General features: G+C 41.1%; 1 protein-coding gene and 1 long non-coding RNA gene across 14 annotated transcripts in view; one reads left to right on the top strand and one right to left on the bottom strand.

Annotated features, from left to right (window-relative positions):
- Positions 1-23,761, top strand: part of LOC307215344 — a 551,858-nt gene that overhangs the window by 108,866 nt on the left and 419,231 nt on the right. The window lies entirely within an intron of this gene.
- The window catches only part of CASK (calcium/calmodulin dependent serine protein kinase), a 134,758-nt gene that overhangs the window by 98,608 nt on the left and 12,389 nt on the right, over positions 1-23,761 (bottom strand). For all 13 annotated transcript variants that reach the window (XM_079974496.1, XM_079974500.1, XM_079974492.1 and 10 more), the window contains one exon: positions 195-307. In XM_079974496.1, the coding sequence (XP_079830622.1) occupies positions 195-307 (113 nt within the window). The remainder of the gene's footprint in view (positions 1-194; positions 308-23,761) is intronic.

Here is a 23,761-nt window from a genome sequence, read left to right as displayed (position 1 = left end):
GACCCTGAGAATCATCTAGTCCAGTCCTCTGCAATGTAGGAATATACAGCTGTCCCATACAGGGATCAAACCTGCAACCTTGGCATTAATAGCACCACATGCTAACCAACTGAGCACTCTCTCTCTCTCTCTCTCTCTCTGTAGAATACTGTACAACCAAAAAAAAGGAAGGAAAGATAGCCACTGATTTTCACCTTCTGTACTTAATCCTGGACTTGAGGTGAACTTTGCTACATCGACAATCTTCACAGCAAACTGTTGCCCCGTCTCTCTGTTGATACATCGCCGAACAACACTGAATGGACCCCTAGAAAAGAAGATAACCCATAGTTAATTGAGTGTAAGCTCCAAAATAGTTCACACATAGCTTTGTTTTTCTTTTTGATCTGATTAACTACTACTAATATGACATTTTGAGAGGTGTACAGTGATATTTAGTCATTTACAGGAAAAACCCATCATTCTAAATATTACTTATGGTTATTACATTGGTTTTAGTCAGTTTTGCCAAAGCTTATGTTTGTGGAATTAACACCAGCATAGAAGACACTAAAAATCTTTTGGGTATGACTCTACAGCAAGGGTTGTCAACCTTTTTGGATGAGTGGGCACATTTACAGGAAATGCCATGGGCACCAGCTACACATGACTGCTATGTGAGACATCACTTTAGGCATCAGAAATCCCTTTTACAAGGTAAGAATCAAATAGTCTTTTCACTTATACCTGTAGAGCTATCCCCAAATGAGACATACCAAAACTGGCCCATGAAGAGTAGGCATTTACAGAAGCAGGCATATAACTGCTTGGAAGCACATATAAAGTATTTTTTTATTTTTTATTTTTGTGTTGTGAACCACCTTGTGATTGTTGCATGAAGGGCAATATAACAATCCAATAAATAAAAAGTAAGTAACATAAATAACATAAAGTCAACTTTCATTTCAATATCTCTGTCTAGAAAGCTGCTTATCCTCCCTTTAAAAACAGGTATAGGAGTCAGATATTACATTGCATTTTATATCTCTCCTGCCCCCCCCCCCAAAACAAATCTGGGGCTTCAAATGGGCTTTAGAACTGAAACACAAAATGTTATTCTGAATGTGCACACCAACTTTCATTCACTTAAATGTCTCAATTTTCAAGTACACTATTGTATTGCAATATATTTGTATTTTCCTTCCCCCAGCAAGTATTTAAACTTGAAACACAGAAGTATCACCTAAACATGTGTAAATAATTTTATTCTATTATATCAATCTTCAGAGGAGTTATTGTATTACAGTCATACTTCTTGTTATGTTTGCTTCAGGTTGCGCGATTTCAGGTTGCGTCCCGCGGTGACCTGGAAGTACCGGAAAGGGTTACTTCCGGGTTTCGCCACTCACGCATGCACAGACGCGCAAAATGACATCACGCGCATGCGCAAAAGCGGTTAATCGCGACCTGCGCACACGCAGATGTGTTTTGCTCATGTTGCAAACGGGGCTCCGGAATGGATCCTGTTCACAACCAGAGGTATCACTGTACTTACAAACAAAATTTTAAAATATTAAGCCAAAGGACTCACATCACTTGGCTGATCATCTGTTTACAATTCAACCCCACACAGATTTTTCATGTAAAATAATAAAAACATACTTTCTTATTCCACTCTGTGCTTTTTTGCGTAATGCCAAAAGAAACAAATGCTTTAAGTCTAGCTAATGTTAATCTGTCATAATAATAACATATAAAAATTTCAGTATAGATATATCTGAACAAAGAAGACCTCTGGAAGTATTACAACCAATGAAAATTGGGATAGTTGAAGCAAAGGACTTTGTCCCTACTTCATTAGCCAAATCACTCAAGAACAAACCTTGGCTGCAGCTTATGGTTAGTGAGGAGAGAACTGAACTGTGAGTCCCAGTTTGAATGACATGCTAAGCATGGCACAGCACTAAAAGGGACTAGGGAGAGAAAAAGTGGCCATCAGCTCATCTCAGAGATCCCACATGCTTGTGCAGTCTCAGTATGCCATAGCCTGGCTTGCCGTCTTGTACATACCAGGTAACTGTGCTCATCTCATGTGAAGGTACACTTGTAGCATATATGCTTTCTTCCCACAAAAGTCTCACTTCTGTGAAGGAAGATAGTAGTCCATAAAATGATCCTGTAAAACTTCAAAGTTCTTTTACAGAATCCTTTTTTTACAGGACTAAATATATATATATTGACAGCATTAGTTTATTTTATAAATTTAGGCAACATGGGCGCTTAAGACTATATGCAAAATTTTGTTATGGTTTCTAAAATTCTTATGAAGGTTTCTTTGGAAGAGAAATGCATATTCACTGTATGTAGTCTTAAAGCTCTTGCAAAAATAAAATCAGCCTTAAAGCCTGTTAAGCATTCTATAGCCCAAAGCTAGTTAAACATTCTACTGCCAAAGGATTGGCTTTAGAGCTATATATAGCTGGAAACAACAATTGTCAGATAAAGCTTATTAAGCAATTTAATGATCACTTTAGGGTTTATTAAAGATGGAACCATTCTAAAATAGCTACATTTCAATATCACTGACATTTAGAAGTAGTTAATGCATATAACACCATTTCCAGAAGAAAACACTGCTCTTGAGAACAACTTCAAATAATTTTTCATGAAAGGGAAGGACTACTCTGAGGACCACACACCTGTGCACATTAGGGCCGGGTGGTATTTCAATACAGTGAAACCCACTTGAGGTTCAGATCGTGATAACAGTTTCAATTTTTTTGAGCTAGGAATATATCATGGTGCTCACCCATGGCAGCAGAGGGTTCCCAAGAAGGTGCCCACCTGTCTGCCTGCCTTCACCAGAACAAACAGGCTCCTTCTTCCTCCCTTCCTTCTGGTTGCTCCTCCTTCCCTCCAGCCCAGCTGCCATGTCAGGCGATGATCACACCCAGAAAAGATAAGCCTTGGGAAGGACCGCAGATAAGCCTTGGGAAGGACTGTGTGAGGTTCTTTTAATAAGAGTGATGGCCTCAGCAGAGAGAGCCTAAGAAGGTGCTCGCCTGCCTGCCTGCCTGCGACTGAGTAAGCAGGCTGCCTCCTTCCTCCCGGTCGCTCCTCTTGTTCCCTCCCCTCCCTCCACAGCCTAGCCACCCCTCCTTATTTCAGACATTGTGATATATCACTATACTGCAATTGTTAGCTGATGATATATCACGATCTTGAAAACCAGATCTTGCCCAGCCCTAGTGCACATGCACACTCAACACACACACACAAATCCACACATCTGGCAGTTTCAGACTTATACATGTACACACACATATGCAGGCAGAAGCATGAACACAGGCACACAACACTCTGTTCACAGCTGGGGGAAATGCTGTATTTTGCTCTTCACAGAACTACCTCTGAAGAATAAAAGACAGGGTTTCCACTCACTCTCATCAGAGCTCTGTGGTGGTGGGAGAGGAGGAACAGCATTTTGTTCTCCAGAGAATGATCTGGGAAGAGTAAGCACAGTGTTTCTTCTAAGCATGCACACCTGTTGAGTGCTACAGAGAATACCTTCTAAAGGCATCCCTTCTTTCTCTTGCACAGCACCAGGGTGGAGGTGTTACTGACTGTGCAGGAAACAAGAACGAGTGCTCTTTCTTAAGCACCTCTGACCTAGCAACAGTGCCAAGCAAATTGAGGAGGGGAAGCTTTCACAAGGTGAAGAAGTACCACCGTTGAAAGGCACTGATTAACTAGGGGCTTGGGCCTGATGTGGCACTGGACCATGGAGTTACCACTCTGTCCTGCAGAGAGCAGCAAGAGCTAGAATAGAGCAAAACATCATCTTTTGACCTCTAAGCAAGTGCAGAAAACAGTGCACAATGGGAAACTTGGTAGACTAAAAAGACAACTAAAAAGTTAGATTCAAATGACCAGCTGGATCAAGGAACTCAGCTCTTCTCTACATGGCACAGTAGGAAGAACTGTGCAATGCCCTATTTAGACTACAGAAAGCCCTGCTGGAATTGACATCTGTTCACACATTTTACAAGGTTTCATAAAGCGTCTAGAGACATGGAACACAACAATTCCTCCTGTGCATAAAGTTCTCACCACAGTGCTTGTGGGAAAGGCTCCTCAATAGAATCTTTCCCTCCCTCTCATCAGTTCTTGCTGTATGCAAGCATAAACAAATGGAGCAATACTGCTAGTCACCATCACCTATTATGGGATATATACGCAAGTAAGGCTTCACTTGAAGAGTGGATCCAGATATGAGAGATGTTTATCCACATATGGGAGAATTGGTGAGAAAGGGGCAGAGCGAGAAAAGAGCTTGATTCAATCTTATGTGGACCCCTTCTTGCAGGTGCTGCAGGCTGGAATGGGTTGGATTGTGCTCATGTGGTTTTTTAAAATGAAGGTAAAGCAGATTCTAGGCTTATGTGATGAGGCCAGAGATACAGACAAATCAAACCCAGTCAACAAGTTATTAATAAAAGCTGAAGTTTTTTTCCTGTTCTCAGCCCGAATAATCATATTAGGTTTAACAAATTAACAGGAGTCAAGACTCCTCTATAGTTCTCTCAGTGCTTGTTATTAAGCCAAAGTGACTACCAGCACTACCAGCAAAATTATCAAATAAATCATCCAGTCAACTATGCATATTGCTTCCCCACTAGTAAGCTCCAGAGAAGTTGCAGTCTTTATGATATGCATGCTAAAGGCAAACAAGACAATCAATGATCTCAATTTCCTAATGCAATAATAATCAAATCTCTTCTCTCCTACAATATCTCAAGACTAATACCATGTTTGAATAACGTAGCAGCTGTAATAGGAATTAAACTCTAACATGCCCACAAAACAAGATTTAATGGACAAACTAGGCAAAAAGAAAAGCATATTATATATACACACATGCACATACACTACTGACCAAATCACACGTGTTGCAACCACTTTGCTAAAGTCTGAATCTGGTCAGTGCCTTGATGAGAGACCATAAGGAAACCCAATGTTCACAACCTTGAATTCTGAATGACAAGCAGGATAAAGGTGTAACTACAAGGGGCATTCATTAAAGATTTCCCCTGACGTACTTCCCGTGGACTGAGACAAACGAAACTGGGCACAGTTATTAGTCTCTACATTGCTACCAGCAAGAGTCAAACACTTCTCCCATCACTTTATGTAGCTGTGAAGACCTCGTCTGTAGAGGTTGGCAGGTTGTGACAGAAGCCACAACTTGACCTCAGAAATCAGCATTTCATCGTCTGGAAAAAGCTTGCCCTTCAAAAATAACTTCATGGTTGGAAAGAGGTGGAAGTCCGATGGTGCAAGGTTGGGAGGATAAGGGGGGTGAGGAAGGATTTCATAGCCACAGAACCGTGCTTCTGTCTGAGCAACATGTGAGTTATGAACTGGGACGTTATCCTGCAGGAGGCAGACACCTTTGGTCAGCATACCACGCCTCTCGATTTTTATGCCCTCCCGCAATTTGGCAGCAGTGAAGTGTAGTATGTCCTGTTAATTGTGGTACCCTTGGCCAGGAAATCCATCATCACTACTCCACGCTGGTCCCAAAAGATGGTGAGCATGACCTTGCCCACTGATGGTTGAACACGTGCCTACATTGGAGGTGGTGAGGCAGAGTGCTTCCATTGTTTGGACTAGGATTTAGTCTGAGTCATAATGATGGACCCATGTTTCGTCCTAAGTGAAGTCTGGTGAAGACGTCATCATTGTTTTTGTGACACATGGCCAAAAGAGCCTGTGAGCATGTGACTCGTTCCTGCTTCTGGAAAGGCATCAACAGCCAGGGAACCCATGACGTGAACAACTTTCCCATGTGCAAATGGTCATGGATTATTTTTTCTACAGAGCCCACACTGATCTTGACATCTGCAGCTAGTTGGCGAATAGTTATGCTGTGATCCTCCAAAATGGTGGCCTCCACTTGCCAGATGGTGTCTTCATCAATGGCAGACTGTGGTCGCCCAGGAATGGGAGCCGTTCCACTGAAGTCCAACCACAAGATTCAGCTATTGTGGTACACTAAGAATGAAACTCCTGCTAGTGAAGTAGCTGTTGTATGAATGGAGTACTACAACTGGACATCATTCAGAGAACTGTGACATCACTCTAGGCACATTATATACTCCTGTCCTAATAGTCTTCTGGAGGAGAGTAATTACTGACAGCAATATCTGTTTAGATGACATAGAAGTCATAGTCTGGAATGGAAAAAAAAATGAGTAGATAACATGGTTGGCATCAGTCTAGGGAAGCCATTTGGGCATCTGACACCATCAAGCATGGCTTCTCCATGCCAATGACAGCTACAATATGTAGATCAGAATAAGGAATTAGAGTACCCTATGCCAAAACAAAACACTGGGCCAGGTATGTTTCAGTGTTATCTCATAGAGGACACTAGAGGACACTCTCCTGGACCACTATACCTGGAGATCATTTGTGGTGGCCCAAAGCTCGTTTTGAAGTGCACATTCACAGCTCCTTATTCTTTTTTAGTTATAATACAACAGCATTGTCACTTGGTAGAACATGAGACTCTTAATCTCAGAGTCATGAGTTCAAGCCCCACATTTGGCAAAAGATTCCTGCACTGCAGGCAGTTGAACTAGATGATCCTCGTGGTCCCTTCCAACTCTACAAGTTCTAGGATTCTATTATTATGTTTACTCTTATTGAAACATCCCAATACTTATAGTTTGATATGCATTTTATGGATATAGGGGTCATGGTTCATGAAATAGGTATTGCAGAATGTTGGTTAACAGCCATTATTGGAAAATGGTTCCCACAGATTTATGCAAACTTGCAAACGAGGGCTACTCAATTTTCTTTCATTCCAAGCAGGAATTGTCATCAGAAATGACTTTCCTACAGAATTCTATGATAGTGACAGAATTCATATGGCAGTATATTGGCAAAGAATGTGATCTGAAGTCAGACAACCTACTGCTAAGAAATTATAGTGAAGAAAACTAGGAGAAACTATTCTTGATAAGTACTGTTAACAACCAAAGTCAGTGTTCACTGAACAGAACAAGCAGCAGAGAGATATAGTCAGCAGATAAAATTGTAAGCCTTACAAAAGATCCTAAACTACATACATATACAAGTAAGGATGCCAGTAAAGATTTTTTTTTACAGCTTTGCAAGATTCCATTGTCTTAATAAGAGCTCATGCATTATCTCTCAGAAATCTACTTCAACCGATAAGCAAACATTTTTTCTCCAAATTTCCCCCCAGCCTGTAACTTGCATAGTTTACATCACAATGAGACAAAGCTTTATAGTGAGCATTGTCTATTTTAAAGAATTTTGAATACTATTTTTACAATTACAAGTCAAAGCATTGACTCTTTGTTCAGAATACTTTTTGTTTTATGAAGGTTGTTGTGAAACATCAAAGCTTGCCTTATCTTATCTCACCAACCTTGTACGTTTTTATGTAGAATCAGTAGAAAACCCATACTTTTGTCAACCTACCCATCAAATGGATAATTTCAAAGTTCAAATTGATAAAAAATAATAATAAATGATATGTGCTCTTCTATGTCACAAGAACACACAGCAGGATTTGTACTGATTTCAACTGAACACAAAACTAGCAGAGGTTTGAATAACAGTGATTTGATTGAGGATTTTGCTTCAAATAAGTTTCAAAAAAAGTTCATTTCATTAAACAGGGTAGCAGAACATTGACTCTTAAACCACTTAATCACTGTACCATTATTTATCAGTGAACAGGCTATCACCAATTCATCATATGTTCCTCTTACCATAAAATCATACCATATGCTTTTTAGGTCCTTCCCTCCACCTTATTTTTGTTTATGTAAGAGCATTACATACAGTGGGGGGGGGGAGTATTTGATCTCCTGCTAAATTTGCCCGTTTGCCCTCTGACAAAGAAATGACCAGTCCATAATTTTAATGGTAGGTTTATTGTAGCTGTGAGAGACAGAATAACAACAGGAAAAACCCCAGAAACCCAGAAGACAAAAGTCAGAGATTGATGTGCATTATAATGAGTGAAATAAGTATTTGATCCCCTATCAACCAGCCAGATGTCAGGCTACCTGGTATCTTCACTGTATGTAACGAGCTGAAATTAGAAGCACCTGCTGTAAGGGAGAGGTCTTACCTGTAATCCCAGCTTGTTACAGTACTTGTACAAAAGACACCTGTCAACAGAAGCAATCAATCCAGCGGATTCCAAAGTAGCCACCATGACAAAGACCAAAGAGCTGTCCAAGAATGTCAGGGACAAGATTGTAGACCTGTACAAGGCTGGACTGGGTTACAAGACTATTGCCAAGCAGCTTAGTGAGAAGGTGACAACAGTTGGTGCAATAATTCGCAAATGGAAGAAACACAAAACTGTCAACCTCCCTCGGTCTGGGGCTCCATGCAAGATCTCATCTCCTGGAGTTGCAATGATCATGAGAACGGTGATGAAGCAGCCCAGAACTACTCGGGGGGAACTTGTCAATGATCTCAGGGCAGCTGGGACGATAGTCACCATGAAAACAGTTGGTAATACACTACGCCGTGAAGGACTGAGATCTTGCAGAGCCCGCAAGGTCCCATTGCTCAAGACAGCACATGTACAGCCCGTCTGGAGGGGGACATATTATGCTTTGGTGGTGTTTTTCTGCTAAGGGGACAGGATACCTTCACTGCATTGAAGAGACAATGGATGGAACCATGTATCGTCAAATCTTGGGTGAGCACCTCCTTCCCTCAGCCAAGGCATTGAAAATGGGTTGAGGATGGGTATTTCAGCATGAAAATGACCCAAAACACACGGCCAAGGCAACAAAGGAGTGGCTCAAGAAGAAACACATTAAGATCCTGGAGTGGCCTAGCCAGTTTCCAGACCTTAATCCCATCAGAAATCTGTGGAGGGAGCAGAAGGTTCGAGTAGCTACACATCAGCCTCGAAATCTTACTGACTTGGAGAGGATCTGCAAAGAGGAGTGGGACAAAATACCTCCTGAGATGTGTGCAAACCTGGTGGCCACCTACAAGAAATGTCTGACCTCTGTGATTGCCTACAAGGGTTTTGCCACCAGGGATCAAATACTTATTTCACTCATTATAATGCACATCAATCTCTGACTTTTGTCTTCTGGGTTTCTGGGGGTTTTCCTGTTGTTATTCTGTCTCTCACAGCTACAATAGACCTACCATTAAAATTATGGACTGGTCATTTCTTTGTCAGAGGGCAAACAGGCAAATTTAACAGGGGATCAAATACTTTCCCCCCCTCACTGTATGGTGGTATGGGCTTGCTTTTTTTGTTCATGTCTTATATTTACCATGTAGTGTTGACAGAATGTATTAAGTAGTACTCTCCACTCCAGTTGTAATGAAAATTGACAACAAAAAATGTATTTTGTACACTTATCTATACTTTCACTGAAGCTTCATGTATAAAATTAAGTGAAATGTTATGCCTGACTTGCTTTTATAACTTTAATGACTCTCCTGCCCAGGACCCCCAAAACCCTTTGGCAATTCCTAGTTTAAGTTACAAATGGTCCCTTTAACAATGTAAAGTTTTTGGGAGTGGGATTAGCATTAGGGACATCAATATTTGTTGCTGCACTTCACTCAACCCCAATTCTCCTCTCCCCGCAAAAAACACACCAGGTGAGCCTCTATGGGGAGAGCATGCTACAATCAGGAAGCCACCACAGAAAAGGCCCATTCTCTTGTTGCTACCTTCCAAACATTCTGGGAAGGGGGACACAGAGAAGGGCCTCAGATGACAAGCACAGGGTCTAAGTCAGAGAGAGGCAATCTTTAAGGTCCTGAGCTATGTAAGGCTTTATAGGTCAACACCAGCAATATACAAGTCATCACTCTGCTCCACATACTTGTACTATTACAGTGGTGTACCGGACTTCAAGTAACATTAAACTGAAATTACAATCTAAACTGTAAAAAGAATAGGAGAAACCAACGACCAATATGACTACACCGCTTTGTCTTTAATAAATAATAAGAATAAGAATAAGAATATTTATATGCTGCCCATCTGACTGGGTTGCCCCAGACACTCTGGGAAGCTCCTAACAAAAAATAGTAAAGGAAATACAATAATAATACAGTGGTACCTCAGGTTAAGAACTTAATTCGTTCTGGAGGTCCGTTCTTAACCTGAAACTGTTCTTAACCTGAGGTACCACTTTAGCTAATGTGGCCTCCAGCTGCTGCCGCGTGGTTTCTGTTTCTGTCCTGAAGCAAAGTTCTTAACCCGAGGTACTATTTCTGGGTTAACGGAGTCTGTAACCTGAAGTGTCTGTAACGTGAAGCGTCTGTAACCCAAGGTACCACTGTAATCTGCAACCAAAGGAGAAACATAGGGGAAACAGACAGGCACTGTCCTGATATCCAGAAGTCTGGAGTATGTTGTCAGCAATATGCTGATGACACACAGCTCTACTTTTCCTTTACATCTGCAGGTGTGGCAGTGGATGTGCTGGACCATTGTTTTGCTTCGGTAATGTACTGGATGAGAGCCAAGAAACTGAAGCTCAATTCAGATAAGACTGAGGCACTGTTAGCGGATGGTTCCCTAGGCAGGATGGATGGGAAGTTGCTTGCTCTTGATGGGGCTACACTCCCTCTGGAGGAGCAGGTACAAAGGTTGGGGGTACTTCTGGATGCTTTGCTACCTCTGAAGATGGTTTGGAAACTTTACCTGGTGCAGAATTCAGTGGTCAGGTTGCACACTGGAACAAGGCGGCTTGAGCATATTACAGTGGTACCTTGGGTTAAGTACTTAATTCATTCCGGAGGTCTATTCTTAACCTGAAACTGTTCTTAACCTGAAGCACCACTTTAGCTAATGGGGCCTCCTGCTGCCACCGCGCCGCCAAAGCACGTTTTCTGTTCTCATCCTGAAGCAAAGTTCTTAATCTGAGGTACTATTTCTGGGTTAGCAGAGTCTGTAACCTGAAGCGTATGTAACCCGAGGTACCACTGTACACCGATCCTGGCCCAGTTGCACTGACTGCCAATTAATTTCCAGGCCAATTCACAGTGCTGATTTTCCTATAAAGCCTTAAATGGATCAGGACTGCAGTACCTCAAGGACTGCCTCTCTCCATATGAATCTACCCAAATCCTGAAATAATCATCTGAGACCCTCCTTCATGTGCCTCCTCCACAAGAGGTCTTGAGGGCGGCAACATAAGCAGGCCTGTTCTGCAGTGGCTCCCCATTTGTGGAATTCTCTCTGGGAGGATTGACTGGTGCCTTCATTATGCACCTTTACGCGCCAGGTAAAAACATTCCTATACCCTTTAAAATGTGTTTGTGGGAGAGAGTGGGGGCGGGGAGGGTGGTATTGTGGGTGGGTTTTTTTCGTTCTGGTTTTTATTGCGTATTTTGTGTGCTTTTCTTGTATTTTTATGCTGTGAACCTCCTGAGATCTACGGATGAAAGGCGGTATACAAAATTAATAAACAATAAGAAATAAGAAAACACTGAATGTCATGAAACGCATTGAGGCACAAATCTGCAACTAGGAAGGGATTTTAGAAATGTTGCTTCCTTTTTCCAGTGGAAGACTGGAAAAAGTTGTAAATGGACCCAATATGTGAGACTGTTGAATCTGTTTATTGCATTTGTGGAGAGGAACTTATGGCAAGTGCATTAGCTTTCAGCTTCCATGGTTTTCATTGCATGAGTGAATTTGTAGTTAGGTCTTCTCAAACTGAAGGATTTTTGATCTCAGAATCAATAATGATAAATGCCTTCTCATAGATTTCCTTTTCTCTGTAGTTATTGCAACCAAGTAGCCACTGAGTAGTTCAGTATTCTGAGTTGAGAATTTTTGTTGTCCTTCTTTATCAAACATCTCATTAAAAAAATACATGTTTTTTCTCCCTTTTCAAAGTGTAAGTATGTCTTGAAGATGTAACCAGAGTTATTATTTTTATTAAATTTAATGAACAACAGCTACTCCTCTTTAAAATAATTCAACCTGATCTGTGCAGCCAACTTCTGATGCTTCAGTGATTCTCAGATGCTCTCTGAATGCACATTACATGTCAGCTGCTGGTTGTACTGTCCCTCAGCTCTGAATACTTCTATTAAAGAACGCCCTTTCAACTATAGAAGTACACAACCATATAGCAGTGGGAGAACCACAGCATTTTGCCAGTCTAACCATACTTATAGGTATGGGAAACATTCTCTACCAATAGATCAGTGTTTCCTAAACTTGGGTTTCCAAACTGTTGTTGGACTACAACTCCCATCATCCCTAGCTAGCAGGACCAATGGGTGGATGATGGAAATTGTGGTCCCAAAACAGCTGGAGACCCAAATTTGGGGAACCCTGGTATAAATCATTGTCATCCTACCTGGTGCAAAATATCAAACCTTTCAAGAACAGCAGTTTGAATAGCCAGAGCACCTGCAATGATAGCTGAGATCCGAGTATGAAGAAGACTTGTTAGTCTATTGTTACTCAAATGTCTCCAAGCAACTTGCAACAAATTTAAAGCATAAATATAAATACATTATTGCATAAAAACAAAATAAACCAACCCGTCTAACAGCCACAGGAAGCTTTGGCAGTATACTAGTAACAAAATAACAACATCTTGGTCTATCAAAAGCAGGGAGGAAAGAGAAGTGAAAAAGATGTCGATGAAGGCAGAACTTGCTGTGGAGAGCATTCCGCAAATGGGGAAGCACAACTGAAAAGGCCCTCTTTCCTTATCACCACCATCCAAGCCTCCCTCAGAGAGGTGATCTGAAGGCTTGAAGGGTGGAGATTGATTCTGCTGGTGGGAGAGAGTCTCACAATTGGCTCTGCTGGCTTGTGCTGATGGGAGCTGGAGTCCAACAAGGCTTCCCACCCATGTTACATCATCACCCGTGAAGTCACCTCTCTCTCTTAGAAAATAAAATGCTTGTTTGTGGCGTACAAATTTTGTCTTATTGTCAGTCACCTTGGAATTCTTTTGGCAGGTGGAAAGATGGACTACATTTTATATAAATAAATATAAGCAATACACCCAAGCTAATCATGCCAGATAAAAACCAGAGCACCCACTGCTAAGCGGGCTTTGGTATGAGTGTTCAAGTTACTCTGCACTGGTTGGAGAGGGGATCCTGAACACACAATCCACCCAGACTTCCTCTTCTGTTAAGTAGTGGGCAGCAGGGTGACCTGTACACCACCAGAATACCTCTCCTATCTCAAGATCCCAATACCAGATACATATACCCAAAACTGATAGTCCAGTAGACAAAATACCCGGAAAAGGACTGGAATTCTAAGTCAACAGCACCATTGTGTCCCTGCCCTCCAAGCCAACATATGCAAAGGAAGTTGCTTTATAAATTGTGGCACAACCACCAAGGAGACCTGTGTGCTCCAAATTGCTCCAAATGCAATTCACAGAATGGCGTTAAGAGTTCTCAGTGAATTTGATGGCTAATTAATACTTGCTGGCAGCTGCCTCAGAAGACTATCAATGGACTTGTGGACAGGCCACACTGACACAGAACATCTGGCTCACAAATGGCAAATCAGTATAAGCTGTAAGCTAGTCAGAGCTCCTCCACACTCCTAAGGCACTTGCTTGGCAGCTGCTGGCAAATGTGAGACAATCTTGAGAGACTATGGTATTGACTACCATGGATATCTTTATGTTCAAATACAGGATATAAACCGAATGACAAAACCGAATGAGGCACTTTCATAGCTATCTTGGTATCTAAGCTGTTTAAAGCATTAGGTCAAGCACAACAACTAAAACAGGAGTTGGTATAAAGCACTGATATTGTTATGTCTTCCCATAAGTGAATAATCATTTGCTGAGTGTCCTTCCTAAGCAATTAGGAAAGAGTCATAGTCTGAAGCATAGATGTAAATTAATTTCAAAACGAAAACAAAAGAAATTCTGGAAGTGTTAGGAGGGGCTTGCCTTTTCTTCCTTGTAAAGGTTAGTGGAATGAGCTAGAATGATACCTTGCCTATTTTTCTAAGAGCTAACAAATAAAGGTCACAATATCATAGGGTACTGCAGAAAAGAAGTAGCATCAAAAATGCCATAGGCACTATTCAACAGGTGCTTGTAGCAATCACTTCCCAGAGTAGAAAAATAACAGATTTCAGTTTTGAGAGTTAGAAAAGTTGAAGACCCCTTGAGCTTCCTGTACAAATCTTTGCAGGAGAGCTTTGCAAAAATCCAGGTAGATTCCAGAACAACCTCAAAACTATTCTAAAGCAGCTGTGTGTGTGTGTGATTAAGAACAGTTAACTCTGGCTCACCTGACATTCCAACAGACTGGAAATTGGACAATTTATGGAATTGTCAGTCACAATGGAGCGAGCTACTGTATCAAAATACTGAAATCAAAACATTTCAGATACTGAATTGCTTATTTACTGGCTAGATTTCAGTTTTTCTTATGCTTCCTTTGCCACTCTATTACTGGAGACACTCGGGACAAAGATGTCTGTCTACATTATATGCTATAAGAAGCATTTCCTAAATGTAGCTACTGTGTTTGCCAATATTTACAACTTCAAAACCTGGAGGATGTCACATTGCTGCCTCCCTCCAATGCTGTATATTATTATTATTATTATTATTATTATTATTATTATTATTATTATTGGCAGGGGGTAGGATGCATATACATTTGTCAAACATCAGGCCAAAGTACAATTTAAATACATATTCTAGTGATAGTGTAAATATTAAACACTCAGCAACATTAAACAGTGGCTAAATACAGCAGTAAACAGTGGCAGTAGTTTTCTATAACACAATTGTAGTTTTGAATGTTATACCTCCTAATACTTTGCAGAGATGGGGAGCAAAAAAGGAAGACAACACAACATGCTCTAAACAAAGCCACCAGTTCTTCACCCACAGTGAGGTGATTCTACAAGCCTGGAATCTGTCCATTCATACTGTAAGATTCATTAAGGTGAGCAAGAGAATAAAGAGGGAAAAGGCATAGGGAACCATAGAGTGAAACTACATATTACACTTGACGCTGAGATGCCTCCAAAAATAGCATTGCTACATAACTTCTTCTTCTGCATATCATGTAGGAATGCTTACCTGATAGGCAGCCCCACAGAGTGTATTACATTACCCATTAAAAAGTTAAGACCATCATAGAATCATAGAATTAAGGAAGTAACACATGAAATAACTAAAGAAAATTTCTTTCCATTATCTTATAAGAAGGCTCCTTGGTCTTCTGCAGTCAGGCATCATAAGGGTGTAACCAAGGATATGAAAATCGTCAATGATTTTGAACACTAAGCATGCTATTCTTGCATATCTAGGCTAGCATATCTATTGCTTTTGAAAATACCATGTACAATATAATGATTCTAATCACAGACTACCTAAACCATTTACAGTGGAACCTCGTGTTATGGACAGGATCCATTCCGGAGGCCTGTCCGCAACACGGAACTGACGATTTAGCGCTTCTGTGCATGCGCGAGAGGAGAAACCCAGAAGTAACCCATTCTGGTACTTCCGGGTTGCCGTGGGACGCAACACGAAAACACGTAACCTGAAGTGGACGCAACTTGAGGTATGACTGTAATGATTTTACCACCACCACATTGTGCTAATGCACCAACAGCTACCTCCTAGAGTAGTGCTTTCCAAACTTTTCATGTTCGTGACATACTTTTTAGACATGCATCATTTTGCAACCAGAGGTGCTCTCCACTGGCAGAGCATGTCTGCAAGCTGCCCAGGGTGCTGGTGTGTGCACTCAGCCCCCTGCCACATTGCTATTGCAGCCTCCTCACACCACCATCCCTGGATCCAGGCTTTGTAAGGCCACTCGGGGAGGATGGTGTGGGGACGTGACAGCTATGCACCCTGACTGAAAGACACATAATTTTATTATAATTATTATTTAATGAATTTATATACTGTCCTATACCCAGAGGTCTCAGGGCGGTTGACGCATCCCCACACCATCCTCCCTGAGCTGCCTTGCAAGCTTTGGATCTGGGGAGGGCAACATGCCCCTCGATCCTAGCCTGGGATCAAACGGCTGCCATGTCCCCACGCCGCCGCCCCAGCAGCCTTGTTACTTGGATTGCAGCCTTGGTGCCTGCTTTTGTGCTGGAAGAATAAAGCACAGAGTTGTGCGTTTTGCTTTGCTTTGCTTGCTGCAAACCTGGAAATAAGTTGTCTCTCTCTCTCTCAGGTGAGGTGCTCCAAGGGTTAAACCTAGAGACTGCCCCATTGCCTAGAGAGGCCCAGGTCTCACAGAGAGGTTTTTTTGGGGGGGATTTAAATACTAACAGCTTCCTATTTTGTTCTAGCTATTCTGGGGAGAAATAAAAAAATGGCTTTGGGATTTCCTAGGAGTAATATTGTTGGGAGGGGGGTTGGAAAGGTGAGTAAATAATTCCAAAAAAGGGGAGGATTTGTTGCTGCTTTTCAGAGAGTAGTGGGGGAGGGGACAGGACTTCAATGGAGGATGCAGATACGGAATCTCATTTCTCTGCAACCATCAAGTTCAGCCAGGGAGCAAGTCATTTGCAAAAGGGCTGATTTCAAGGGAGGAAAGTGTTAAAAAGGTTCAAAACTGTCAGATCTTTAAATTGGCCCCTGTAGATGTTTGTTTTTAAATGGCAGTGTTGACCTGCAGGAATTAAGCCCTCTGGAGTTGGCAGCACAGATCACCTGCGCCTGTTTGCTGCGGATGGAAAGGTGTGCAGGGCATGGCTGGTGCTAAATGGGCTCTCCGCTGCCTGTATGCCCTTGCTGCTCTCCCCTCCCTCTCACACACCAGAACCCACCCCGCATGCACAGAGCCCTGACAGGGGTGGCAACAGCCGAAGGAGACGCAGCAAGGGCAGAGTGCACTGTAGTGCAGCTGGCAGAGACGGGCAGGAAAGGGTTGTGCCGCTCTGTACCAGAGAAGCTTCAGCTGCTTCAGCGGAGGGGGAATAGTAATTCTCCTCAGGTAAAAAGACTGGAGATCGGCTGGTTAGTCCAGCATGATGTGACATACCCCCACACTGAAGTCAACATACTAATGTGTTGTGACACATGGTTTGGAAAGTTCTGTCCTAGAGGAAGCAGATTAACAATTTCACAGTAAAAACTATGCACTGAAAGAGCAGCAGTCAATGTACATTTTTACTAGAAAAAAATGGGCAGATAACGTTAAAACTATATTGACTTTTAGAAAAGATGGGATATAATCATAATCAGTCAGTTTAGGCAGAGGACTGCTGAATAAAGTTGGTGATTCTAAAAAGGCTGCCCATCAGCAGTCCTTTCATCCAGCAATTTCTGTGGGAGAACAAGACCTCATCTACTAGTCTGGCTGGGACTGACAGCTATTTGGCTGCTCCTCTTCCAAAATCATCTCCTGCACTGGGCCATTCCACCTCTGACCTTTATGTAGCATTGTACACAATCAATATCAGTATTTGCTATCCCCCTTCTCTTCCCTTTTTTCTTTTGTAGTTTGCCTATAAACCATTATTTTAGGTTGTAAAGCACATCAGGTGAACTGAAAAAGGATATAAATAAATGAAAAGTTGCATAACATTGTATGGCTAGTTGGATCAAGGCTCAGGCTGTAGCTCTTATGTATTCTTAATGTTTGAGTAATGCCTGATTAAAAGCTCTGGATTGCTGATGTGATAAAATCAACAGATTGCCTTTATTACAAAATAAAAACTTGTGATCTTTCTAACTACCCAGAAAACATATAAAACAGAAAATAACTAAAATGTGTGTGGACACTTAAAGGTTGCAATTTATTTTTTACATTCATAGTTCACCCTTCCCCCAAAGAGCTCAGGGCAGAACATATGGGGTTAATCCAATTTATCCTAACAACAATCCTGTGAGGCACCTTAAACAGCAGATTGAGAATCTGCAAAAGCAAGCTTCGTATCTGTAGGGATGTGAATCCTGGTTTCTTAAGTCCGAGGCCAATACTTCACCTATCAGATCACACTATTAATTACTCCACACACGAATCATTAATAATTACAGTAGCTTATACTGCACATTAAAATACAATATTGACTACTACTATTCAGTGGCTGTTGCTGTGTATGCTCTCACAATCACATAAGTATATATATATATATATATAATTGAAGCTAAGTTTTCTTGACCAAGTTAAGAGAGTGAGCCTATTATAAATTTATTATTATTATTCATATTAATTAAATGTCTATACAACCCATCATCCAAAGATTACAGGGCAGTTTACAACATAAAAACACAAAAATCATAACATTACATTAAAAACAATAATGCCCTCCTATGCCCAGTCTTTCCTTTTTAAAGAACCAAGTACTACATTATACATAGTTGTAGGATCTTCAGCAGCTTACTGAATTTCATCTCAGAATAACGCAACTAAGAGCCTGGGTGGGGGGAATATCTAAAAGGAATGATGAACTTGATCATCGTTCTGCAGATATCTGGAAAATGTATCTCACTAATTAGCTGGCTCTGGACAAATGAATTTTGCCAAGACATTTGCTATAAAGATAGTGTGGAATGCCAAAGAAGAAAGAAGCCAAGTCCTGGCTTCGAAGTTCAACAGTGGGCCAAACAGAATTAGGTGACAGAGCTTCAATAGTCTTGTTTTAGAAGGTCAGTTTCTGAATGTGCCACTGCAGAATGCTGAAAATAGGATTCACATCTAAGAGAGTCATGTAAAATAAAAGGGCATTACTTTATATGCTTGGTTACAGAATATGCAAATTTATTTAAAAACCAGATAAAAAGTCAACTGGAAAAAAAACTTTAAATTTTTAGGCCTAATACATGGTCTTAAAATAAAAATCTCCAGCTCATAACAGATCCAAATAAAAATACACTACATTTCTTTTAAAAGATACAGAACTTCTTCTGAGGCTTAGAAAACCTGTTAAGCAGCAACAGAATATACAAGAAAAAGTTCTCAAACTTTGTTCTGTGGGTCACACTTGCAGAATATTTCTTTTCATGCCACACCAATTTTTTTTATTAACAAGAAATACATTGGAAAACAAAAAGGATCAACTCCTAGCTACATAAGAATATGAATCATTCCCAAAATGTAATTATAAACAAGCCTCTTACATATGTACCTTAAGTATATATACAAACTCAATGAGAGGTGTGAATTTGCTTATGCCAGGTAATCTCATTTATATTCGGTCTAATTTGAGACAAACTAACTCATCTCCTCATCAACACAAAGAAGCCTTTCTCTTTTCTGATCTTTCATATTTGTCAGAGTTGAAAATCCCTGTTCCTACAAAATGTCACAGAGAACTGTAGAATAATAGCCAATGCTCTCAAAGAGAGGCGTGGATGTAGTTTTTGGTTGTATATTCCCACCCCACCCCACTTTTTGATACTCTACTCTACTCTACTCTACTGAAATGTTTAAATGCATCTTTGATTGTTCTTGAATCTTCCTGCCATACTTGCCATCATCTCCTGCCACACCAATGTTGTGTGCCACACCGTTTGAGAACCACTAGCCTAACCATAGGTTAAAATGAGCACATTGGATTGTTTTCAAAGTTTGCTTTGCATTAGTGGGAAAAAGTGAGATGGGCAGAAAATATACCCAAATGAAACCTTTCTTTTTCTGTGGAAATATTTTTTGTAAGTTTATTAGCAACTATGAGTGGAAGCCAATTAAAGCTACAACATCAGGCAAACTTAGCAATATAAAAGGCTTTAGCTTTATTTACTATATAAAAAGGACAAATTAGATAACTCTCTAGAACAGCCTTTCTCAATCTTGGGTTCCCAGATATTCTTGAACTACAATTCCTATCATCCCTGACCATTGGCCATGTTGGCTAGGAATAACAGGAGTTGTAGTCCAACAACATCCTGGGACAGAAGATCAAGAAAGACTGCTCTAGAACACCACAATTTTTTTTAATCAGAATTAGCTTAATTTGTATAGGAAAATTTTCCAATTCAAAAATTTCCAGAAAACCCAGATCACTGATGGAAAAGCACTTATGTCCATGTAAGTGGGGCACCTGATTTTTACTCATTTCCCTCTATCCACCAAAGCAATATGGGATACAACAAAGAGAGCTTCAATAGATGGTTGAGCAGATCAGTTAAGATTAGGTGTGTGAATAGAAATATTTTCCACTAATGTAAAATCACCATTTGATACAAGCCCTTGAGTTGTGCCTACTGTGCTATATCCATAGCTAACGCAGATGCTACAAAACATCGGTATAATATGTGTCTGTCCTCCAGAAGCCAGGTTATAAAATTCCGTAATAAATCTAGCTTTGTAACTGTCTCCTAGGGCTATGTCACATAGAAAACCATTGCAGTAGTCATTTTTCAAGTATTATTGGGATTCAGCAATATATTATCCTGACATTTGTTGTTGGAGCAAAATTTAAAGCCACAGGGAAGACTTGGGTTTTAGGCAACATCAAGAGGTTACCTCTGTAGAAGAAAGCATTCTACAACAGTTTGAGAAGGAGATTACAGCAGGATTTGGCTGCAAGATACAAGGTAATGCTACCAAGAAGTTGAGTCACTGCTAGCACTATTCCAATAATTCATTCAAAACTGTTTTAAAATCTGAGAGTCCCATGGACTGCAAGAAGATCAAACCTCTCCATTCTGAAGGAAATCAGCCCTGAGTGCTCACTGGAAGGACAGATTGTGAAGCCGAGGCTCCAGTACTTTGGCCACCTCATGAGAAGAGAAGACTCCCTGGAGAAGACCCTGATGTTGGGAAAGATGGAGGGCACAAGGAGAAGGGGGCGACAGAAGACGAGATGGTTGGATAGTGTTTTCGAGGTTACCAGCATGAGTCTGACCAAGCTGCGGGGGGCAGTGGAGGACAGGAGTGCCTGGCGTTCTCTGGTCCATGGGGTCACGAAGAGTCGGACACGACTAAACGACTAAACAAAAACAACAACAACAGGGATGGATTGGCTTGCCCACTCTAAGCCAACCGCTGAAAACTCTATCATGGTTTCACTCAATGAAACCTGGGAATTGCAGTTTTACAGTTCCCAGGATTCTTTGGAGAAGAACCCACAACTGTTTTAAGCCGTATAATGCTGCTTTAAATGTATAGTATAAGTGAGGTCTGAGTCTAGGAATTTGCTTTCAATTGAAACCAATCCATTACCACTTTTCACTCCACAAAATAAGTCCTCTCCATGCTGCCCCTTGCTTACTGCAGGGATAGCCAAGTTCTCAAAACAAGCTTCTGTGGAAAAAGTTAGCAGATCATGTCCTTGAGAAATGATTTTCATCTCCAGCATCCTCTATGTAGTTAAGACTGGAAAAGTCAAACATATGCTGAATGTAGACATAAAAGGATTTTAAAATGTTAAATGTTCTGAGCACCTAATTTCCATCAACTAACCAGAAATCTGGTATAATTTGCTTTCTGGTATCCTTTGTTCTAGTTTTAAGGAACCTTGGTTTCATGTAATTCCAAAAATGAGATATTAGACATTCTTTGCACCAGCAATCCTAGGTGCACCCTGAAATCTACATAGCACATGGTTGATCCTAATCCAATTAAATCTGTTATCTACTCCCACACTCCATTTTAAGACTGTGACTAAATACAGACTTTGTGGCTTCAACATCAAGCCAGCTCTTTCCCTTCCTCTCTCTCCCTCCTGTCCCTCCCTTCACTTAAGTTTCAACCTGATTAAGAGTCCTAGGGAACTTAAAAAACTTACTATTTTGTGGCTTTTTGGTTTGTCCTAATAAACCTATTGCCAGTCTGTCAATTTCTGAACAATTCTTATAGAACAACATAGGTACTTTTTAAAAAAACATTGCATAAAAATTATGTAACCAGGAAATTACATTCAAATTCCTAGAGATTGCAAAGTGTTTCAGAAGTTGAGCACCCTCATATTAAAATGCCAGATCAATGTATAAGATTATTTATTCATAAAATTATTTACAGACCACCCCTCATATATCAAAGCTGTGTGCAACGAAGTACACAAGTACAATAAACATAAAATACAATAATAATCATACAAATAACTAGCTATCTTGAAAAAAATTAAACAACTGAATAGGCCTGTCACATAAAAAGGCCTCTAAGAGGCATCTGAAAATTAACAGTGAGGATGCCTGCCAAGTCTCTGTTGGAAGAGTGTGTGACTATCAACACTAAGTGCTGGGCTTCTAATTGAAGCCAGTCGGTCTTCTGAAACACAACAGAACAACTAATAGCACTCCTCCAGGTGACCTCAGTAATCAATCTAAGGCGGTCCTCAATTTTACTAAGACATTTTCAAAGAGTTTAAGAACATAAGATGCTGGGTAAGACCAATTCTCTATCTAATGCAGCACTGTATTTTCAAGTGGCCAGCTGTAAGCTTCAAGAAAGCATGAACACATATATTTGCATGTGTGTGAGAAACTTATCAAGCTCCCCAACCCCTAAAAATCCACTTTATAGCAAGTGCAGTGGTTACTAGCCATGAAAGCTATGTTCTAACTCCACTGTCAAGAGGCAGTATGCCTCCAAATACCAGTTGCCAGGAATCACCAGTGGGGAGAATTCTATTGTAAGTGGTTTGTGCTTGCAAGCTTCCCACAGGCATCTGTTTTGTTGTGAGAACAGAATCTGACTACATAGCTCTTTGGCCTGATCCAGCAGGGTTCTTCTTGTGTCCTTAGCTGCATTGCAGGAAAGAACATCTGGTGCTGGCTCCTGCTCCAATGGGGCTGGTTGTTGTATTTTCTGAGCATATGTGGTGTATCCACGGTGATGACTGGGCCAAAGTCTTCTAGAGAGTTTCATTTCTGAGTGGATGAGCAGAACTGGATCTCCACAGTCCAAGTCCAATGCTCTATCCATTAAATCATACTGCCTCTAAGAGGCAAATCTTTCCTCCACTGCTGGACCTGAAATGTTATTCTTACTTGGGAAATTACACACAGAGGTGTGCATTACAAAGTGGGCCAGAAGGCCAAGCAATGTAAAAAACAGGAGTGTATCATTAAGTATGCAGAACAGAGATGAGGACCATTCGAAAGAGCTGAAAATACAACCAGAGTAGATGTGTAACCCACTTGTAGTGAGTGGGTGACAAATATTTTCTGTAGGAGCTAGCTGTGCTCACTTGAAATTGAGCCCAACCCCTATAATAAAATCTCCATAGGTACAGGTAACGACACTTTAGGCACTTCCAATGGATGCGCAATGGCTTTGGGACCCAGAAGAGGCAGAAAAGGGGCATAATGGTGCGGGCACACTTATACATGCTCAGGGCTGCCATACGTCCTGATTTTCCCAGACATTACAGTGGTACCTTGGGTTACAAACACCTCGGGTTACAAACGCTTCAAGTTACAAACTCTGCTAACCCAGAAGTAGTACATTGGGTTACAAACTTTGAAGAAGAAGAAGAGTTTGGATTTGATATCCCGCCTTTCACTCCCCTTCAGGAGTCTCAAAGCGGCTAACATTCTCCTTTCCCTTCCTCCCCCACAACAAACACTCTGTGGGGTGAGTGGGGCTGAGAGACTCCAGCAGCTGCATGTGGAGGAGCGGAGACGCGAACCCGGTTCCCCAGATTACGAGACTACCGCTCTTAACCACTACACCACACTCTGCCCCAGGATGAAAACAGAAATCGTGTACTGGTGGTGCGGTGGCAGCGGGAGGCCCCATTAGTGAAAGGTTAATTAGTTAATTAGTGAAACCTCAGGTTAAGAACAGTTTCAGGTTAAGAACGGACCTCCGG

Source organism: Podarcis cretensis (genome assembly GCF_951804945.1).
Source record: "Podarcis cretensis genome assembly, chromosome: 4".
Classification (NCBI taxonomy): Eukaryota; Metazoa; Chordata; class Lepidosauria; order Squamata; family Lacertidae; genus Podarcis; species Podarcis cretensis.
Note: the sequence above shows the minus strand (reverse complement) of the source record. Positions and strands in the feature narration are given on the sequence as shown.